The sequence below is a fragment of the Neltuma alba genome, unplaced genomic scaffold, assembly GCF_004799145.2.
Source record: "Neltuma alba isolate B1F8T4 unplaced genomic scaffold, ASM479914v2 tig00011321_pilon, whole genome shotgun sequence".
In the NCBI taxonomy this organism is placed as follows: Eukaryota; Viridiplantae; Streptophyta; class Magnoliopsida; order Fabales; family Fabaceae; genus Neltuma; species Neltuma alba.
Window position 1 is genome coordinate 1 of NW_021636028.1, and position 22,800 is coordinate 22,800.

A 22,800-nucleotide genomic window follows, 5' to 3' on the forward strand; every position below is an offset into this window, starting at 1 on the left:
CCATCGCCTCTGCATGCAAAAAATTGAAAAAGCGAAGCTGCCCGGTCTCACAGTACGAGTTAACCTAAAAGAAGGAAACGAAGAAGCAAAATATTTGAACTGAACGCAATATTCTGCTGGCTTTGAATTATTTTTAAAATTCTGATTTTTCTGAATGACAAAAGATGAACCTAAATCATCACAGGAAAATTCCTAGTCTGGGAAAAGAAAAGGAAAAAAGAGAAAAGAGAAAGCTACAGGGGTAAATATGAACCTATCCATCGACTGCATGGAAAGTAGATCAACCAGACCAGAAAAGCTAGCACCGCCTTGCAATGACAGAACCTAGCCATCAGCACCGAGCTCTCTTGTTACTGCATGATGGGCATTTGTATTGCTTGATATGCTCCGCCCTTGCAGGGGTAATCTTCACACATTTGCCATGGAACCACTTCTCACAGATGTCACAGCAAATCCAGAACTCATCAGTACCGTAATTCTCACCGCATGCCCCACACAAGGTATCTCCATGTTCATCATCTTCATCTTGCTCGTCTGGAACTTCATCCTCATCTTTGGGTTGCAACATCTTCGATTGTCTACCCTGGCTTTCTGAGGCTCTCTGCTCCCGAAGCCAATAAATAAAATGAGAAAAACGAACCAGCTCAGAAGTGTATAAACTCTTGACACTATGCTCACAAGCGCAAAGGGAAGATTGCAGGAATCAATCAGCACCAACAAATTTTCCATCCATTTAAGCAAGCATCTCGAGATGCACTCAAACAAGTGAATAACCACCACCTATAACCTACATTTTTTAGGGTTATATGCATATTTATATGATACAAAATTCCTACCTAAGCCATATACAGTTTCAATACATGCATAATAGCACATTGTGTCACAAATTTCATAATAATTGCACGAAATTAAACATCTCCACTTCTAGACTAGAAACCCCAGACATGAAATTGACTCATTGACCAAGGGGCATAATTACTAAAAAGGCCTCCATCTAAAAACAGACTGCACCCAAGACCAACCAGGATTTCTTCACTACATAAGTACACAATTATTGAACTATTAATGAACAAGTTTTACTTCTGAAATGCAATCATAAGAAAATTATATTTACCACCTTAGAGCCAGACTTAGATTTGCTGCCGCTTTGATTTGAAGACTTCTCCTTCACTTCTTTCTTTGCTGTACCGGTAACAACTTCAAAAATTGTTGGCAGTTCATTGATCATATTGAAAAGTCGTTTTCTGCATGGAGAACCAGATGGAAAGTTAATGGTTGCTACATCAAGAGACAGAGTGTCAATGAGCATAAATAAAATGTCACATAAGTCAGGCAGCCACGATCTAAGAACCAAGGTACTTTGCAGCCTTTAAGTTTTAATAGCCAACTCAATACAAGACCAGCACCCCCCCCCCCCCCCCAAAAAAAAAAAAAACCAACAAAAAAAAAGGAAGAAAATACAAGTTAATGTAAGATAAAATCTATGTAGGTATGCCTTGAATACAAAGTACCTGTCAGCTCTATCAAAACCAAATCTGGCTCCAAAATAGAAGGCCACGGAAAGTAACCATGCATCACTATGGACTGCGACTAAAGATAACCAGTCTTTTTCTTGCATGCCATCCCTGGCAAAATTAATTCCCAGAACAGGCTCGGGAAGCTCTGGAGGAACTTCTTCAGCAGGTAGGTTCACTTCCCACTGCTCACTAGGGAGTCCATACAAGCACAAATTCTCCTTCTCTGAAAGAGTAATATAATCATAACCAAAACAAAATATAAAGAGCAGAAAAGCTACAGATAAAGTAAGTATAAGCAAGGCTGACCTATTTCTGATTATAAAATACTGTGTGTAACAAATCTATCAATGCACTCAATACAATAAGAAATGAGGGGCTATAAAATACATTACTCACTAACCGCACTTAAAGAGGAGAAAATTTAAACTCTAGAGAGTGCACAAAAGGATACAAATGATATCATGAATCAACTGATGAAATGTCTTAAATTCTTAAAGAAAGCATTAGAGAGTATTGCACCAACTAGAAACTTAAAAAATTTACAAATGGGAAATGCAAAAATATTTACACACAGGGACTTTACCACCACAAACAATACCATTACACATCAGCGACTTAGCAAACAAGTTTGCTGAAAAGGAATAAATGAATGGAGAGCTAAGGACATTCCTACTAACCAGGGTCACATTGGCTGTAAAAATCTTCAACATCTGCAACAGAATGACCAAACAAAGAAATAATCAGCAAGAAAGTTTTTGCCACTCATATAGATGAAAAGATTCAATGACAAAAAAAATCTAGAAATTGTATTTAAAACAAACAAGACAAGATAATAATGTTTGGTTCGCCCACAATCAGCACAGAACAGAAGAAGACCAACATCCGTCATCTATGACTCTTCTAAAGCATTACTCCGGGCTCTAGATACTGAAACATTTAAACTCAGAACTCATATAACTTACTGCCATTTTCCTTATCCTATTTCAACCAATAACCATCAAAATGAAAATTCATACAAAAGTACTGAAAATGTTTTTACGGATAATAGTTGAAAAGGGAAAGAAACCAAGATTAACAACCCCTGCGTCAACTGTAAAAGAGGCCTAAGCCAGCCTCACTGAAAGGAAAATGACAAGACTTACAAGAGAGAGAAAGAGAGAAGCAAATGTCATGAACCTTACAACAGAAACCAATAATTGTAATCCACACCAACATAGATAATTCCAGCTCTAAACCAAGCCTTGCGGGTTATACCCAATGCTACCCTGTCCATCTTACAAGAAAGGGTATAGCTTGACTGTACATTATACTAACAAACTGCTCTGGAAACAATAACGGAAAAGCATGATTCCATCAGGAATTCCCAGTATCAGTTGCATCCATGTGACAGTCTAACGTGTGCAGTTTGAAAGTTAAACCTGTAAATAGGTTCTATAAGGTAAAAGCCCAACTCAATAAAGTATGAAAAAAGTCGTCATGACATTTCGTTTTGGAGGAAGAGGTGGATTTTCCGTTTCTTTTACGCTCGTGATTAGCATGAATGAGGAAAAATTGAGAATGCGGGACAATCTTCTCAATAACAAATAACAATGTTAATAGATCCCTTCCCACTCCAGAGTTCGTGGAAATTAAGAACAAAAAAAAAATAATAAAGAGCCTGATTATTTTGCACTGAATGCAGAAAACTTTGAACGGAAAGCAGCATTAAATACAATTCAAAGATAAGTTAGAAGGTAAAAGTAAACAACGAAAAAGTTCCTCCCTCGATATCTTAGATAATAACAAACAGTGAAGGTTAGTAAATAATTTAAGCAACTGCCATTTTTATCTCAAAAACACTGTTGGGTTGAAGAATTTCTGCTTCTCTTCACTCATGAGTAACATGGATGATAAACAACTGAAGGTACAGGACAATCTAGTCAAAAAGAAACACCGAATTCAACAAATCCCCTTCCATGTTCCTCCCAAATATTCTTGAGATAACTCTAAAGCCCTCACTCCAATTTAACCATTAGGAAATCAAAACTAACGAAAATAAATAAATATAAAAACCCTACTGGTTCGCAACGAAAGTGCACAGATTTAAGCCGAAGCAGCTGCAAACACCGCATTAAAACTTACCCCTTCCCGTCTTGTATACGGTTATTCTCGCGGACAAATATCAATGACCCAGAAAAGACGAAATAGAGAAAGAGAACAAAGACACAGAAATGCGAGAAGCATGTACCCGTTGTAAGGGCTTTAATCATTCCAGCTCTTCGGCCTTTGAAATCCCTGAAAACCTCTTCAACAGTGCGAGGATTACAATTTGTTCGCGGGTCCATTACCTCAACTTCCCTCTGAGAGTCTTAAGAAGCAAAATCAGAAACAATGACTGCCTCTGTGCACAAGACAGAAGATAACGAGAACCAGGTCGTCTAGCGAGAGAGATTGAACGGAATTGCTGGTCAGAAGGTGGCGGTTCCTGCCTTGAGAAATTCAGAAAAAGGAAGGCTGTGTGGAGGGGTGATGGTGTGCAATTTGAAGGAAGGTATTTCTTTATGGAATTGACTTGGGTTTTTGATATTAGGTTTTCTGGTTTAAATTTTAATTAAGGGGGATGAATATTGTAACTATATGGCTCCTTCATAAAATATAGAAAAATATATTATGTAGAAATATTGAATTTTTGGCTCAAAAAAAAAAAAGAAATACTGAGGTTTTTTAAAAATGGAAATACATAATTTGGAGTAAATGCAATAGGCGTGTATTTTCACTTTTGTAAACCTCATTAAGGAATGAATAAATGATGATAAGTGATTTGATTTTTATCTGGATATCATAGGAAAAATAATAATAAATAATCATTTCAATTTTACAGACTGTGTTAATTATTTCTAAAATTTAAAAATTTATCATATTTTATCTAAAAATTAATACAATCTAATAATTATAATCAATGGTTATTATACATTTACTATTCATGCATCCAAATGACAATTTTTTAAAATTATAAAGTTTTAGTATATTTTTAATTCTATCAATGAATTATATGTATTTTCTCTCGCTGCAATATCTTTATGTTGATTAAATTGTATTTTGATTCACTAATTTTGTACAGAGTTTTAATTTAGTCTTCTAATTTTCTATCTAGTTTTTTAATTGTAACGCCATAATCTCAAATAATAATTTTGTATCCTAATCATTATTATTTTAAAAATTAAATATGATATGTCCATATTTGATAATATTTTATTCATATTTAAAATTTTAATAGAGGTACTTTACTTTTTTTAATAAAAAAAATCCTTATGTGAAATTAAGAAATCAAATGGATGCGCTTTGTTTAATTTAAATACGATCGCATTTATAGTCTATTTCAAATTTTTGAAATTTTATATATAATGGTAGTAGTAGACTAGTAGTAGTGTCAATAGTAGTAATGTAATTGTAACAAAAAAAAAAAGTAGTAATAGTAATAATAATAATAATAATTTTTATATATCCACTGAACTATTTCTGAAAATTACATATGAAATAAGAATTCAAGCGGCGGGCTCAAGTTACATTTCATCCAATTCTCCCTGAAAACACACACATTCAAACATATCCTGTTTTTATTAGGATTTAATTCCAACAGGTCTATATGTTTACATATAATACATACTTAATCTAATTAAATATATAGCAAAGACCTAAAAATCTCTCCTTAAACAAGCTAGTAATAGAAATACACAACATAAAATGAGCCGAGGATGACTTCCCAAGGGATGCAATCAAGCAGTGATCTTTTTCCAACCGAAAGATGAAACAAGAATAACCGCTATAACTTCCCCTTTCAAATCTGTCACATGAAGACAGACAACCCATGCTGATTCTCATCACCACTCATATGGTCAACTGAGAAACTATGCACATTGATTCCAACATTAGAAGGATATCTTCTGGACAACCTCAAATTTGATTCATGTTGTTGCTGTAAGATGTTGTCGCTGTCAGAACAAGTGGAGGTGGGTGCGCTGCCTCTGCAATTTTCTAACCCAAGAAACTCAGGTTCTGTTCATATTGACTTGCTGAAGGTAGTTCTGATGATTCTTGAAGCTTCTTGGTGTTAAGAAAGCGTCCACCGGAACCTCTGGCTCTCTTCAACGCATGTAGATGCCGAGACTCGTGAAGATATGGCTGCAGAATTTTACAATCTCAGTGTGTTCAAGTGAAAGTGATGTTGAAGAACAAGGAAAGGGAGAGGGAAATGAAAATGCACTTACTTTCCGCGTTTTGCTGAGTTTGTTCTGTGATTCGAGTTTTGATCGATGCTGTCTTCGCCTCAGAATTGCATGATATTGTTTTGCATTCACAAATATGGGTTCTTCAGTGAAGTCAAGTGGAAGTGGAAGTCGAAGAGGAGCCATTCCCATTAGTTGAGCATGATGAATCTGGTTAGATATATAAAATGGAGTATGTTTCAGACAAGGGAAACCCATTCTGGCACTATTGCTGCTTTATGCCTTTAACTCAGGTCACATGGCTTTATAGACTTACTTTACAAACAGAATATAGCAGAAGAGAATCTGAAGAGTAAAAGACTGAAGTGAACAACCTTATTACAGATGGATAGTCCACTTACTTTCTTCATAAACTATCCATTTGGTATCACAGCAGAAAAGGAATTCCAAGTTTTCCTTTTTTTAATGTACAGGTACGACGGTTATTTCATCACCAAAATCAACTTTTTTCCATTCTACTTCTCAGTCCATTTCCTTATGTCTATCAAACGGGGGAATTAAAGTCAACAAGCATAACATGCTTTCTTCTAAAGAATACTGCATATCTTAAAAGTTTATTATAAAAACAACAGGGTCAAAGAAAGGAAACAATATCCCCACAAAGATGAATTATTTTTACTAAACGAGCAAAGCAATGAAAGAATAAGGCAAAGGAGATGCAAAGGAAAAACTAAAACGCTTATTATTAAATGAAAAGTTACTTTATAGGCCTCACTTTCTAAAGACTAAGAATCTCCAAGGCTGGAAAATAACATGTAGCACAATAAATCTAAAAAGAATAATTATGCATGGATAACAAGATGAAAGATATGGACAGTTTTTTTTTTTTGGGGGGGGGGGTAGATATGGACAGTTGATTGACCATTTAAAAAGTGGTATATAGCCGGTAGCCACACAAACAGCTGGCAGATGTAATTTACTCCTGAAAGCCATTGGCAGTTTTTTGCTGAAAGGCTTTGCTCAGAATTTTTCCTGAGTTTCACATACTAGCATGCTTTTTTCTACTAGAAGCTTTCACTCTAACTCCTAAGTTCAACTAAGGGTGGGATGGGATCCTCGCCCTTGGCAGCCAAGAGACAGAGATGGAACCGAGAGAAAAATTGTTGTGTAGTGCTATTATGTTGTTGTTATCATTATTCAACAATATTTGTCTTGGTATAGGCATTAGAATAAGGGGTATGACGTCATTTCACACCCTACCTACCAGTAGTTTTCACTTGATATTCCCTTCATTTCCTTGTCACCATACCTAAGATGCCCTTAGGATGAGTTTGGATTGAGAAGAATGGGAGGAAGGGAAGGGAAGTCAAACTTTATTTTTTTTAATTTAAATCTAAATTTTTCCTTAAAATAAAATAAATTTTTCCTTAAAATAAGTTTGGACTGGGGAGAGTAAATGAAAGCATAAGAAATTATCAAAATTAAACTTTCATTTCCCTTCCCTTGCCCTCAATCCAAACCATAACCTTAATAACAAAGCCAAATTCATTCTCACAAAAATCAGAAAAACCAACAACCGCAATTTTTTTGTGACAACCAATGACAGCAATTTTGTTTCCATCAAACTCTAGCATAAGAAAATTTCAACTATATAATATACTGTTATGCTGGTCACAAAATCACCAAAAACAAGGAGACATAAATATACTAATAAAAGAAAAGAACATACTCTGATATCTTAGACTGTAATTCACATGCAGCACTTAAAAGACGACCAAAAGATGAGTTGGGTTTATGGGATGCAATATGTATCTGTAATCCTAATTTTAAGGAACAGAGATGCACCTATCTTACATACACAGAACACTAACGTAAGTATGTGTCTACTTACAGTTGATTTGTTATGATCCAGAAATGGAGAAGCGAAGGCAAAATCCTGCCTCCCCACAGATGACCTGATGAGACCTCCCAAGGACATTCCCTCAGAAGAACTGCTATATTGCATAGAAAACTGACCTATTGTAGGAAGGAAGGCAAACATCAATTGATATGAATTGTGAAGTACCAAACCCATGCAATTGAAAATATTTGTTTGATGGCTAAGCCATCTCAGATCATTTTAAAAGCATGATATACTACAGATGTCATTATTCTACAAGAGTTGATGCTAAGTAAGAAGATATCATGCGGCAACTAGAATGTTATTGTATATTTGCATTACTTCGTGTCTTTTCTTCTGGTATCCATAGTGCTGGAGTTTCATCATAGAAATATTGTACAGCAATAGCAGAAAACCAGCTGGTAATGAAATTATTTCAAAATTACAGATACTAAACAGAATTTCATTTAAAATAATGATACCTGAATTTGCCGAAACACCTTTAGGATAAGATTGCTCATTTGGTTGAGTTGAAGATGAGAGTTGTTCTTGAAATGGAAAACTAGACAGCTTAGTATTAAGACATTGTTGTGGAAGAACTCCCATGTTTAAGCTCAAACCTTTGGACATAGGTGATTCTTGTCCATGAAATCCAGATGAAGTTTTCCATGATGAGCATCCAAGAAAATCAGGGGATGTTGAATGAGCAGAACGTAGGCCAAAATCTTTCTTACATGAACCCTTCATCGTACTTCACTATGGCCTAACCATTACCTATTAAAATACAAATTCACTGAAACTCAGACATTAAACGAGGCAGATAACATGGATTTGGCTACATCTTTCTCAATCACCAGCAACCATGAACAGTATACCTAGCAAATTGCTGTTGCAGTAAATATTAGCAGCTGAAAGTTGAAAAGCCTGAACTAATTGAATGAATTTGATTCTTCACTTACCTGATGACGCCAAACCAGAGATAAGCATGAAAAAACTTATACAGGAACAAACAAATTCACACGTGCATATGTGTTTGAAACCATTTTCATGATGTGTGTGGGAGAAAGAAACCATCGTCCTCTTGTCACAAGGAAGCAAGGATAGGATGAAGAACTGTATAGAGAAGATCCTATGAGGACCTTGTCAATACTTTAATAAAAGAATCACGGATTGTCACTGATTGATATATATAAACTCTTGAATCAACATATCCCATAGTAACCATGAGCCATTAATCATGACATCTGAATAGCCTTGCAGAAAGAAAACAGACAATATTTTAAGCAAGTTTAATGCAATATTGGTCTGCACTCTGCTAAACTGAGAAGCAGCCCGCTTGATAAATCATATGTTCTGTTGAGGTGTTCCTTGTAGTCATTCCTCCATCTAATTAACAATCAACTGTGAAGCTGAAGAGAAACAAGGGGGAAATGTTTCAACCGACATAGTTAACCAATAAAAAAAAAAATGCTGTTTTTCAATCATTCTCCCCGGACTTTCCTGCCAACTGCCATGGACTGTATCATCAGTGACACAAAATTACAAAGGAAGGCCAATAACAATGTTGAGAACTCGGAAGTCATCTCTAACCCAATATGTATAGTAATTCGAATTCACATGATGAGAAAAAGAAAGGAGATATCAGGAATAGAGAACAGACACAGAGTACCATGCATATGAATCGAAGCAAGAAGATAGAAAAGAATTCCCCACCTCCAATGCTTAACCTCCAAAAAGGAAGGGAAAAAAAGAAAGAAGCTTTTCATAAATGGCAGACACCCACACTATTCAAACAACAAGAAACAAAATAATTGCTTAGTATCTCAGTTTTTCATCGGCCCTGAACAAATGAACTTTTAACTTTCCAACCCAGAAGAAGATCATCTCCAACATCCTGAGCTTCATAAAACATAAAACAGCGCATGTCATCTTCCTCCAAAACATACAACAAACTCACCATCTGGTTGTATCAAAACGACACAGCTTCTGCTCCTTTTGCCTTGGTCTGTATCGAGGGGACGTCTCCTAAAACGAGGGATTCATCAGCATCAATACAAGTGTGCAGCTCTCCAAAAAACTTGAAATATCTGTTATAATGTTTTTCAACGTTTTTACTTTCTTTCGGGTGCCTTAAAATTTATATATTCGCTTTATAATGAAAGATTGGGGAGATGCTGAGCCTCGCATTCTATTCACATTCTGATTTCTGATTTATGCCTTTTAAGTTCTACCCCGGCTACTACTCCTAAGCCTTCTGTTTGTTGTTGTCTTGTTTGCTTCATTGACGCGCTTCCTGAAGGCCTGAGCGTGATCTTCCAAACAAGGCCTTAAAAGTTAAAAACAAAATGGTCAAGAAGGGTCAAAAAAAAAAAAAATCTTTCTGCTGCTTGAAGTGTTGGTTATTTCTATGGCTCATAGATTTGAATCCTCCTTCTAAAGCCATTTGGTTAGGTATGTCTAAAGAGCTGAAATACAAATAAGGGAGATCACAGGAGTAGAGTTACTGTTCTTTAGATTGAAAGTCAAATTTATTAAAATCAAACGAAACAACATATAAGTTTTAAGTGAACTAGCAAACTAACTGAACATGAGTCAGGTCATTACAGATATATGCAGATAACAAACACAAATGGAACAATCACAATAATAGCCCACATCAGCGACCCCAACTTTGCATGACTCTGCCAATATATAAAGTTGGAACTTGATCCCCCTAAAGTAGAGCTGCTTTGACCAAGTTTTATACAAGATAAGTTAACAAGGATTGTCATAGTTTAAATAAGTGGTAAGGATCCTTGTATTTTTAATTTAAATAAGTGGTAGGTGATTCGGAGTTTTCATGATAAAAAAAACATATGCGATTCCACTACTGACAAAAGATACTCCTATTTTATTGCTTGTTGTTAAGATTGAATTTAATTATATATGTGTACATCACTGAGATGAATGAGAAATATTTGATGTGTAAATTTAAAACTTCTATGGTTTATTATTTAAATTGAAGAAATATAAAGATATAATATATTGCATTGGTTTATACTTTATACTGTCAAATTAAATATACTATATATCAAATAAATCCTCCAATGTTGATGGTAGTAATAATAATGAATATTTCTGGTAAAAAAAAGTAATAATAAGGAATATACACAATTAAAGTTAATTAGAAATGTCCTCAGATATTTAAAAAATTTTTTTTTGTCTGAACATGTTTAGAGCATTCATCGTAAATTATTTGATCTTATCATGAATAGTTCATTGCATTATTATTATTTAGCTATCTCAATTTTTTTTCCCAGTCATTTATGGCACAATTCGTTGATTATAAGAATTAGGATTATATGTAATTCTAATTCAAATATTTATTAGCCAGATTTTTGTAATGAAAAGTGGTTACATTTTCACTCACCGGGTAACTATTGTTGTTCTATTAACGTTGAAAACATAATTTAAGATAAGACGTATCCTTAATTAAAAAACCCTACAATTGATAATGATATGTGGGTGATAATATGAAACCAAAAATTTAATATTAGTTCTATTGCATGCTTCCTCTATACACCTCTTTGATCAAAGAAAATTGAGTCTTATGGGAATCTAAAGATTAAGTGCATTTGGCAATATGTTCTATAATATTATATTATTTCTAGAAAACCCCACATAACCAAACACAATTGAAATATTACAATAAGTCCTAATTTAGATCATATCAAACATAGTACGAGTTTGGCATTTCATGAAGAAAAGAAATTAGAAGACAAATTAGAGGGCCCCATTTAGAGGTGTGATCTAACAATGCTTATCATTAATAATGTCCTGTTTTGATAATATAATACAAGAGTTTTGGTAATGATTGTCGAGGATTGAGAGGCCTAGGATGTCTTATCCCAATTATTATTACTAATTGTTAAGTTTATATGTAACTTTCCTAACTTTAAGTTGTATAAAAATAATTTTTCATTTGTTTTAAGAAATTTGAATTCATAATCATATACCGTTAGTTGATTTTTTTAATTATTGACGTACGATAATAACACGTCATAATTCATAAAACAATGAATCTTTCTAATTTTTTAATATATTTTTACAAATAACTATCTTAAATTTTGGATTTTGTGTATGTTATCTTTCAAAACTTTATCATTAGTGAAATAACAAGTTGATTGACAGTGATGAATTATATCTATATAAATTTACAAATTAGAAAAAAAAAAATCAATCCCAAATTTTGAAGGATGAAAGATCTAGCTGTGCAAAAATTAATTCAAAATAATTATATTTCATTTAAAGGGTAATTGTCGATTTCATTCTCAAATCAAACTACAGTGGATTTATTAGCCTAGTATATCACTCAACCAATATGTCAATGGTTAATTTTAAACGAAACACACCTACCCACGGCTCATAATTTTTTTTTATCAAGAATGATTCATAGATGTCCTTTTCTATTCCGCATTATTTATATATTAGATGTGAATTGTAATACTACCTTTTGTCTTTAATATAAGAATTAGTTGATTAGTTTGAGTATATTAAGAAAGTTTGCTAATTTAGTTATCTGTAATAAATAAATATTTTTTCTCTAAAATATCTTATTAATCAAATGTGTTAGCTAAAATATTTTAAATATGCAACTATTACAAGAACTACTTTAAAAAAAATAAATAAATATGATAGACAAAATAGATTGGGGTGTTATATTTAGACTAAATTAAAAATTAGACTAACTTTTATGTTAAAAGATAGGAGGTAGTAATACAAATATATAGAGGACAAGTAGGAGTGCTAAACGATAATAACTTAAAAACACGAAACAAATACGGCTTCTGTGTTTTATGAATTAATTATTAATAATTTATTGTGTGAAGACAACTTTGTAGCGTTGTTCGATTTGGATTAATGTCCGAAGGAATCAAGAAGTGCTGCGTCAGATATCAACCACTATATTTTATTTTATTTTCATATTCCATGGTACCGATTTAGCTTTTTAATTTCTAATTCTATGCTTCACTATTTTTATTTATGTAATTAATTAATAGGTGTTTACGGCGAGTTAAAATCACTTAATCTTGTATACTTTACAAAACTGCACAAGTGGAACTCATTCTTTATTTTTTGTCTTTCAAGTTCTAATCTAACTTGAAATTCATTTCAAGTAATTCTGATCGGTTAAATATATATGTCATTTGTGTGAGCGACTTGCATGCACTGCATTTAACTAGTGAATACATTGCGTGACAACTACTTTTGTTGACTATTGTCCGAATCAATCAAGAAAAATTTCTAGTGAAATTTTTAATTTTAAATATAATTAGGAGTGTCCGAAGGATGAACGGGCTACATCACCCCGAGAAGCTCTAATCATTTTGGGTTGGACAATGACTGGCTTTCCTGCCCTAGAATGATAGCTTGTCAATGCCACATATAAAAAAAAATCACTTATACTGAAAAAATACATTTCATTTAACTTATAATTAACTTTTAAGATGTTAAAATATAAAATATTAAGCTATACAAGCAGATTCAATTTATAAATATAATCATATCCCTTAAAGATCGGAGTCTGGCAAGCAAAAATACATGACATTTTATTGTGAAAAAAATAAGGCGTTTTCTTTTGTTGGCTTGTGTCAAGCCATGCCAATACTATCCCTTCTTTTAAATTTTGATGCTCAAATTTTAACTCATAATTGCTTACATTACATATCTTCGTGAGACACGAATTTTACATCAATAGCTGCATTAACTCAATATAATAATTTCTCTCATCAAACACATAAATCGAATTATAGACGTGTTATATTATAACACCAAAATGTGAATATATAATTAATATGATTTTAATTTTTATTCTATTTTTTTGAAAACTGAGAATAAAAAATGAAAAGTATTAGTGCTTTACAACGAAAAAGGAGTGAGATAAAAAGGAGGATCCATAATTGAGTTTTTTAAAATATTAAAAAAAATTAGTCTAGAAACATACACAGTATCATTTATTAATAGTTTATTAAATTTAAGTTCACATTTTTCATATTATAAAATATTTTTAATAAGTATCATTTTATTTTGGTCTTTTCTTTCCCCTATTTTTTCCAATTGTTTTACCAAAATAAAAAAAGGTAATGACTAAAAATAATATTACACTGCATATTATTATAATGTATATAATTGTTATTATAATATACATATTATAATATATATTTGTTGGTAAAAAAAAAAATATATGTCATATTTTTTTGGCAGCGCTGCCCGTAGCCTGAAATTGCCTTTTTCCATTCAAGCAGCATATTTTTGGGCGAGCTAGGCAGTTTTTGCGTGGGTTTAGGCGAGCTAGGCAGTTTTTTGCGTGGGTTTAGGCTGGCGCAATGAGTATGCAGGCTCCATACACACTTCAAATATAACACCTTAATTCATTTTGTTTTTTATATTCATCACTTTCCTGAAACTAATTTACTTATAAACTGCTATATATAATTATAGGTTTAGGATCACAATTTATAATTAAAGATTATGTTATATAATTATAATTCACTCATTTATTTAACCTTTTTAATTTACCCAAATTAAGTAAGTAACTCTTTATCTAAAAACTAGAAGGAATTGATAATTTCAGCAGGTTTAATTAATTTAAGCTAGTTTTGATAAAAACATACTCCACTGTCCAAAGGTTTTGATATTACGCTTAGGAAAACTTTCTAAAAGGTGGCCATATGCATTTAATCTGTTCTCGATAAATGAATTTTACATTTATACCAAAATAAACACAAGCATACAAGTGTAATAAATTATTCTCTACAGTGTTTATGCGAAACAGATCATATGAATTACAATTCAAGTCAAAGGAAAAGGGAAAAGATAAGGTCTACCTCTGATACGCGGGTCTGACTTCCCCCTTTCTCACTCACTTGGAATGACTACAAAGAATCTGATCCTGCATTTATGCGTCTCTTTACGATGAATCTGATTTACTTATTTTTCGTAAGACGAGTCCACTTAAATCTCAACGTATTTTTATATTCAGCAAAAATGTTTGAACCAGAAATTTTTTTTTAAAAGGGGCAAATGAATGCCGGCAATTAAACATTAAATAAAAATTGCATAAAAATTAAGGTAAAGAAGTCAAACAACTGAAGCTACAAGGAGACAGAAACAGAAACCTGTGTACTGGTTAATTAAAGGTCATAAAATTATATCCCTGAACAAGTCCTCTTGCCTGGATGTACAAGACCTATGCATATAAGACTTCCGTAGACAGCAGATATCTTTTTCCTTCAGAACTCTTTCAAGCCATCCACAGAAATTATTTTCAGGAATGAAGCAGACGTCACCAATCCCTAATAATCCCGTCCCCTATACTGCGTTTCCTGTGAGATATCAAATTGAAGAGTTTGCGAGTTGCCCAGGAGGAGATAATGATACCCAACATTGTTTGAATTAAGACAGGTAAAAGAAGAAAGCATTAAGCATATATAGATAATTTTAATTTTATGGCAAATTGACCATTGTGATATTCACTCTTACCATTTGTCTTCCTACATTTCTAAGAGGTGTGATTTATAAATGGCACACATCTATGATGTCTTCTACCACAGCGAAGAAAAAGGTGCAGCGGATTTTTTAATGGATATAAAAGAAAAGAATTAATCTTATCTTATTCATGTCAAAAAGACACCACACCCCACCAAAAAAAAAAAAAATCAAATCAAATCAAACAACTGGCGCGCAAAATGAGTGCTTACAGGTATGTATCCTGGCGGCATGTACATGACTTGCCTGGATGACCAACAAGCTGCCCATACTGTAATTAGATAAATACTGTTTAGCACCAATTTCATTCAACAGTCACCAAGGAGAAAAACCAATTAACATCTTACTTGTCCATTTGGATGAAAATATGTTAATGGCATCTGTGCTACCTGTGGATTATATATGACCTGTTGTGGCCCCGTAAACGTAGGTCCCATCTGCATACATACCAAAACTCAGCACGGTGGTAAACATAAGTAAAGAGGAGACGATAATAATAGTTTTCAGTAAAGTTATGTGTACAATTATATGCATTATATAAACCAAAAGACCACAAGCTACCGAAGTCTTTGAATCTTGTAAAGCAAAGGTTAGACTGCCTAACATGTGCCTTGGAGTTGACGACATATCCAACCTCAGATGAATGGCAGGTAAAAACCCCTATCCTTTAATTAGCGTAAACAATCAAAAACCTTGACAGAAGACATTTTCTCCTTCAGTGGACGTACAAGCATATCTAACCACGGAATACTTACCCCAACACCAACAGACATGGTTGGCATATGCGGCACACTAGTTGCATTAGGTGGGAAATAGAATGAAGAAGCATCAGACACTGGGGAGGGAGGTCTAATAGGCGTTTGGGATGGAATGAAACTCCTTGCATTTGGGTTGAGCTTGAATTCCTGACATGAAGAGTAAAACAAGATTGGGGAAGCTCAGTTGCATATGATTGTAACTTAAAGGCCGGAACCAGTGTGATTGTATGTTTGAACATGTCAGTCTTGAACTTCTGTACCTTTGCATTGGGATTCAGAGTTGATCTTTCAGAAGATAATGAACCAACTGAAGAACTTGGGGAGAGGCCAGGACAAGAAGATGCCGTCAAACCTCCCACACGCTCTGAAGCAGATGAAGCAGAACTGCCTGGTCTTCCATGGGAGTTCTCAGACTTTGTATCCCCATTCACTTTGCCTGAAGCCGAACTCTCAATTATATCTCCAGGTGACCCTGCCTTTCCTTGAGTACTTAATAAAACATGGGATGAAGGGGCACAAGAGGAGGCATTTAATTCCCCTTTATCAGAGCCATCTTTCTTCAAGTTGAGCAATGACTGTGAATCTGCACCACGAGTGGCATGATCAGAGGAATGCATATATAACTGAAGAATCAATCATCAATCACTATGACAAAGATTCAAGCATAGGAAACTTCTGCTTGCAGAAATATATCAAGTACTACTACAGATTAATTTTTTCATGCAGATTAATTTAAGCCATAATGCTTAATCAACTCAATTTCCAAGGATCTGAAAAAGAAACTTCACAAACCCTCAGAATTTGATGGTCGATCATCCTCAGCCTGCTGGATCAATCAAAGAAAAGAAACTGGGATTAAGTCATGTCCACATTAGCTATCTTGTGTTCAATATTTATTTTATGCTTGAATCAGAAGTTAGTAAGATAGGAACTTCAACTCACTACCTGATTTTCATCCTTGCTACTATCATTGCTCCGTATTGATCAATGATTGAATCCTGAACCCTGTAAGTTTGGTGGATATGAAATTTAATTACAAAGTCAGTAATTATTTTTATTTCCTAAATGCCATCGCAGCATCATTGCCGAGCAAACAAGTAACCATACAGAAAACAAGAAAATGTCGGCAAAAACCTTTCTCCATCCAAAGATGTACAACTTTTGGCAGGGAGTTCAGATGCTAATTGTTTAGCAGAATCATAAGAACTAGAGCGGCTAATATCCACGCCAATAGTTGACTGAGTTGACGGAGGGAGATCCTACACACCCATATAAACAAGATATCATATCAAATTAAGAAAATAATAACTAGTAGTGGGTCCACTGTCTAACACAGACACTATCAATTTATAAATCTTAGTGCACAATGATTTTGTGAAATCTATTTAGTGAACCCAACCCAATGGGATTAGACTTCTTCTTGTCAACAATTTATGAATCTAAATGTATTGATTAGATATTAAAACTGTACTGATTTCAAGACCAGACCCTGGATACAATGACAGTACTAATAAGGATGAAAGCAGAGACACTATATGAGCATCAAATAACACAAAAAGTACAAGATCTATAGAAAAATATTATTCATGAAAAGGAGGTATCGTAGTATTATTCAATTGCATTCCAACCAAAGTAACAGCAAGCAAATGTCCTCCAAAGGTACACAATGGAGGCTTGTTAAAATGTAACATACTAATTAAATATCTGATTGATGAAATACCATAATGGAGGAATCTGACAATAATCGAACTCCATCATTGCCTTCACCACTGGCTAAATCACTGGATTTATTGACAACTGGAGCAAACGTATCATCAAATGTTTCAGAATTCCGGGAATCTATTAGTACATCCTCTCTTTCATCATGCCCACTGTCATCAACCCCTTTAGCTCTGTAGACTGACGAGAATATTATTCATGAAAAGGAGGTATCGTAGTATTATTCAATTGCATTCCAACCAAAGTAACAGCAAGCAAATGTCCTCCAAAGGTACACTGGAGGCTTGTTAAAATGTAACACACTAATTAAATATCTGATTGATGAAATACCATAATGGAGGAATCTGACAATAATCGAACTCCATCATTGCCTTCACCACTGGCTAAATCACTGGATTTATTGACAACTGGAGCAAACGTATCATCAAATGTTTCAGAATTCCGGGAATCTATTAGTACATCCTCTCTTTCATCATGCCCACTGTCATCAACCCCTTTAGCTCTGTAGACTGACGAGAATCTGGTCTCTTCATCAATATCAAAGTCTTCATGCAGGTGTATACCTCTTTCCTGTGAAAAAATTGATAAATGTACACATATATGCATAAAGACAGTTTAAGGAATAAAAAATAGTACATCAATAAGATAAAAGTTGGAAAGGGACAAGGGAAATAAAGACAAGAAAAGCATTCAAGCCACACTAACCTCTGCTAAATGAAGATCTCGGGTTTCCTCGCCCTCAATTTCTCTTGCTATTTTTAAAGCCTGTTTCTCCAGCTCTCTCATATGAGGCCCTTTTTCAAGCTTTGTGGTATATAATTCCTCATTAAATGTGCTTTTTACACCGAACAATGTTTCATTTGTTTCGAATTGATCCCATCCTCTTAAAAAAATACCAGAAAAGAAAAATAATAATGTCAAACAAAACTCGGGACCCGTAGGAAAATTGCAATATGGAAAAAGAAACTGATAAAACACCAGGTTAATTTATTTAATAAAATTCTCCCCCCCCCCCCCCCCCCCAAACAAAAAATTAAAATTGCATGAAAAGAGGCACATCTTTCAGTGTATTTTTTTTCCTCTAGCAATTCCACTCCATCACAACTATAGCTATGAGTAATACGATAAGAGGAGATTCTTACTGGGTTCTTCCTTTCTTACATATCCCACACCACATGCATAAGATATTGTGATTATGAAAAAGGAAAGGCTAGAAAGCATGGGTATTCACATGGACACCAAACAACAAAAATTTGGAGCGTCATTGTGTAAGGAAAGGAACCCACTACTCAAATATATCATTCAATGATAAAAATCCAGCTTGAGGATGAGCTTAAGCTAGAATAGCTACAAGTCTCTGGAAAATAGACGATGACAATAAGCAGCCTTATCTCACTAGATAGGGTTGGCTACATAGATCACACAACACCATCGTGCTCTATCAACAACCAGGTCTTTAGATGTATTGTTGATCAAAAGAACTCATTCAATGACCTCATTGAGCAAGTTTCTTGAAAACTCACACACCGACAAACTCACAGGTTCCAAGCATTCAAGAGGCTAGATTCTGTCCCTCATAATATCCACTGTCTGCTTGCTTAAACCTTCCTCAACCTCCATTTCCAATATATACTCCCTATCTCCCTTCTCTCTGTCCTACAGCCCATAGCCCCTATATCTGTCATCCTCTTGGCCTATTAGTTATAGGCCCATCAGTTTGATATGAGCATTCAACGTGTTGGACACTAACATGACTCCTCTATTGAAACATCCATGCTTCACAGAGGAGAAGGAAGCCATCAGTCCATGCTCCACAAATCATTCCAACATCACCACTTACACCTGGACTAGGATTTTAAAGCAGTCTCCCATCTTGAAGTCAGACTACACAAATCACATGCTATAGTTTCTCAGCCAACTTTAAAGACTTATGTGGGTCAACAACCAAGTTTCAAAAGAAGACATCAATTATTTTGTTCATGAAAGAAAGAAAGACAGAGAAATGATGGAATAGCAACCTATTCCAAGGGCCATCAAATATATTTTCCAGTTCAGGGCATTGTGGATCATCTCCATCAGGCACCCAAGGTAATAGTTCTCTCTCCAGCTCGAGTTGACGAGATTGAGATATTGCTGAATCAACCATAATCTCCTGATGCGTTTCATGGTGAGCCTCAGCACAAAAATCATCCTGAGTAACAGCAACATCCTACCATAGTTGAAAAGCCCATAAATCTCAATAAGAAACAGTTTGGCAATATTTTCACGGCAACTGCATACAAACCTAGATCCATTTTTATAACAACTAATTACCATAAAATTCCTGAATAAAAGCCCATAGGATTGCAAACTTTAAAATGAATACCGAGATTTTCCTATTAAAAAAAAAAATTCTTTTTTTTACAACCATTAAATATTGACTACCTTTGCCATGATTTGTACAAGATCTTTCCCAGATATAATTAATGTCTTTGAAGGAGCTTGGCTCACAAATTCTGCACCAGACCTCTTCCCTCGAACAGAACTATCCTTCATCAAGCGAGCCATCTTCAAAATGATTCCTAAGGAAGAAAAATAATGCCGATGCAAGCAGTCAACAATGAAAATTTTTTCTATATCCCATGAAACTAAATGAAAAAAAGTAAGCAGACACCCATTAACTATTCAGCTTATTAGCTATTCCACTTCAATGTCAACAATCAATGAAAAGAATCATATAAAGTACCAAAATCTTTGTCGGCATTTGCTGCATGGAAAATTCCGGAGTATATATATCCATTTTTCACATGGACTTCCACCTGTCGCCCAATGAGACAAGTTGCTATATACAATAATCGATCATGTGAAGGCCTCTCATAATTATCACCTTTAGTGCCAGGCACTGCACCAGTAGACACATATATAAGCAAAGTGAACTAAAGTGAAGTAATAAATAATTAAGGTCAGAAGTTCACCTGTACTTGCTAATCTGCTGGCATTTGATTTTCCAGACTGGATCTTATTCTCTGACCTGAATGCTCCATCCCTTTCAGATTTTCGGCGGCCATACCCGTTGAAAGATTTGGGCTGCCCAACTTGTTGCAAATTCATGTTTATTATGAGGCACTCAAACCTAAAATAGTTATAAAGTCAATCTACAATGGTACATTCTTGCAAAGATGGCAATACAGGATTAGACATAATTTCCAATTGAGGTTAATCTCTCTCGGAAAGTTTGACTTTACATCAATGGAATATGTTAGACCGAAGACATTAATTAAGTTAGCAAGGCAGCAATAGGGCAAGTGAAATAAGCAGTGCGAACACAGTCAAGCGACGGGAAGAGAAGGAAAATTCACAAATATTTAAAAGAAAAAAAAACAATTCTAAATCTCATTTAAAAAAAAAAAAAATTAACCACTCAGTAACCCGATTTGTAGCTACCATCCATAGCCAAGCATAACCGTAAGTATGCCACCATGGCATTAAGACTGAACCTTTGAAATCAAAATACATCTTTGTTCTGTTCCTTCCTCTCCACCAAGTCAGAACCAAAGAGGAGAGCAAAAATAATTGAGTAATAACACACACACACACACACCGAAGAATTCAAGCAAGCAAACAAGCAAAATGGCAAGAAACGCAAAGTATAACAAGGAAAAAAGTTCCGAACAATTTAGCTACCTCTTCGAGCTTGATCACCGCCCAATTGTCTGATTCCACTTCCAAGTTCAAGAGATGAGCTGAAAAAAGAACTCTTTCTTCTAGGGATTGGAATGATTGGGGTTTGCTGCAAGTTGAAGATAGAGTGGCCCAAGAAGACGAACCAAACACCAATCACAGAAACGGAGGAGCTCGAGAGAAGTGAGTTCCGTTCAGCTGTGATCGAGAGAGAAAATGAGAGAGGCTTATGAGATTTTGATTTGATGGGAAAAGCAAAGCGAAAGCGCTTTGATACAGAATCCCCAAAACGAGAAGTTATATGATGCGTCCGAGCGTACTCAGGAGTTTCGCCTTTGGTGAATCGGTGCCCTTTTTTATTTTATTTTTTATTTCTATTTTAAATTTAGACCTATAATAAAGTTTACACATAATTAAAAGAAACACTTCTTCCTGGTTATAGGTATAATACCTCCTAAATATAAGACCTATTTTTTATATTTATTAATTTTTTTAAATTACTTTTATGGATATTCTTTCAACTATAATCAAGTAGAAGAGGGAAAAAGGATATTAAAGGAGATGATTATGATGTCTGAGAAAAAACATATCATATTTCTTACGTATAATTAACTAACTTACCTGACTTTTTTAATTTAATCAAATTAATTAAATTGCTTTTATATTAAAGACCGGAAGAGTATGTTAAATATTTCAAAGGATACACTTTTATTAGATTAATTTATATAATTAAACTACGGGAAACAAAATACTCCTCCGATCCTTAATATAAGACCCATTTAACTAATTTGATTAGATTAAGGAAGTTAGGTAAGTTAGGTAATTATAAGAAATGTAACACGTTTTTCCTAAAACACCAAAATCATCTTTCTTAATACCCTCTCTCCCTTTTCAATGGTTGAGGGAGTATCTATAGAGGTAATTTGGAAAAAAATTGATAAATATGAGAAATGAGTTTTATATTTAGGATCAAAACCAACTCAATAATTAGATCTTATATTAAAGACTGGAGGAGTAGTCTGTATCATGTGAGGTTGAGATGCGCACGCAGGGCATGGAAAGTGAAGTAACCCATTATGTATCCATACTATACTAAAAATGTCTAGTCAAAGCAATGTCACGATGTGTTAAGAAAAACTTTTTTCTTTTGATAAAAGGTTAAGAAAAACATTTAATATTTTTTAAACATGGCTAATGCCTTGATCAAATTATACAACGAACAGTGTATAAATGAAGAAAAGTAATTTGTCTTTTTTAAAAGATAATTCGTGATCAAAATTAACAATGTAAACTATAAATTTGCATAGTCCACTACAACTTGACGTGCTATATTGAGCATTAACCCCATGTTACAAACTTACAATTCCTAGGGAAGAGATTACACTTCCTCTCTACATTATTAGTTAAAAATAATTATATAAGCTAATATTATTAATATGAAATAACTTGGATATTAATTAAACGCTTCACAGTTAAAATCCTATTCAACAACTTCTTGTTTTAATTATAAAATTTCGTTTGCAGTTTACACACAA

At 34.1% G+C, this 22,800-nt stretch overlaps 2 protein-coding genes and 1 pseudogene across 3 annotated transcripts; all 3 read right to left on the minus strand.

The window, feature by feature from the left end:
* Nucleotides 1-297: 297 nt before the first annotated feature.
* Nucleotides 298-3,929, minus strand: LOC114711828 (PHD finger protein ALFIN-LIKE 3-like). 2 transcript variants are annotated; one of them, XM_028896258.1, is made up of 5 exons: nucleotides 3,745-3,929; nucleotides 2,195-2,227; nucleotides 1,512-1,740; nucleotides 1,118-1,244; nucleotides 298-601 (listed from the first exon to the last, which is right to left on the minus strand). In XM_028896258.1, exons 1-5 carry the CDS (start codon nucleotides 3,839-3,841, stop codon nucleotides 332-334), a joined length of 756 nt encoding a protein of 251 aa, XP_028752091.1. In that variant the 5' UTR covers nucleotides 3,842-3,929; the 3' UTR covers nucleotides 298-331. The 2 variants fall into 2 exon arrangements, with proteins under 2 accessions (XP_028752091.1, XP_028752090.1); XM_028896257.1 differs by having other exon boundaries at nucleotides 1,115-1,244.
* A 1,352-nt stretch (nucleotides 3,930-5,281) lies between these two features.
* LOC114711833 (nuclear transcription factor Y subunit A-5-like) lies at nucleotides 5,282-9,925 on the minus strand (annotated as a pseudogene).
* A 4,818-nt stretch (nucleotides 9,926-14,743) lies between these two features.
* LOC114711829 (polyadenylate-binding protein-interacting protein 4-like) lies at nucleotides 14,744-21,537 on the minus strand. Its single transcript, XM_028896259.1, has 16 exons — nucleotides 21,269-21,537; nucleotides 20,560-20,717; nucleotides 20,331-20,486; nucleotides 20,030-20,166; nucleotides 19,624-19,814; nucleotides 18,311-18,488; nucleotides 18,098-18,175; nucleotides 17,607-17,768; nucleotides 17,021-17,145; nucleotides 16,832-16,891; nucleotides 16,679-16,716; nucleotides 16,147-16,469; nucleotides 15,884-16,033; nucleotides 15,476-15,565; nucleotides 15,341-15,399; nucleotides 14,744-14,965 (listed from the first exon to the last, which is right to left on the minus strand). Exons 2-16 carry the CDS (start codon nucleotides 20,693-20,695, stop codon nucleotides 14,926-14,928), a joined length of 1,923 nt encoding a protein of 640 aa, XP_028752092.1. The 5' UTR covers nucleotides 20,696-20,717; nucleotides 21,269-21,537; the 3' UTR covers nucleotides 14,744-14,925.
* Between the last annotated feature and the right edge of the window lie 1,263 nt (nucleotides 21,538-22,800).

Excerpts from the sequence above, each read along its gene's own strand:
- LOC114711828 (XM_028896257.1), bottom strand. The coding sequence starts at position 3,841 with ATGGACCCGCGAACAAATTGTAATCCTCGCACTGTTGAAGAGGTTTTC. Across the intron at positions 2,228-3,744 it reads GATTAAAGCCCTTACAACGG|ATGTTGAAGATTTTTACAGC; the intron begins GTACATGCTTCT and ends ATTCTGTTGCAG. Across the intron at positions 602-1,114 it reads CTAAGTCTGGCTCTAAGGTG|AGAGCCTCAGAAAGCCAGGG; the intron begins GTAAATATAATT and ends CTTCGGGAGCAG.
- LOC114711829 (XM_028896259.1), bottom strand. The coding sequence starts at position 20,695 with ATGAATTTGCAACAAGTTGGGCAGCCCAAATCTTTCAACGGGTATGGC. Across the intron at positions 20,487-20,559 it reads CAGCAGATTAGCAAGTACAG|TGCCTGGCACTAAAGGTGAT; the intron begins GTGAACTTCTGA and ends CTACTGGTGCAG. Across the intron at positions 17,769-18,097 it reads CAGTCTACAGAGCTAAAGGG|GTTGATGACAGTGGGCATGA; the intron begins GTTGATGACAGT and ends AGAGCTAAAGGG.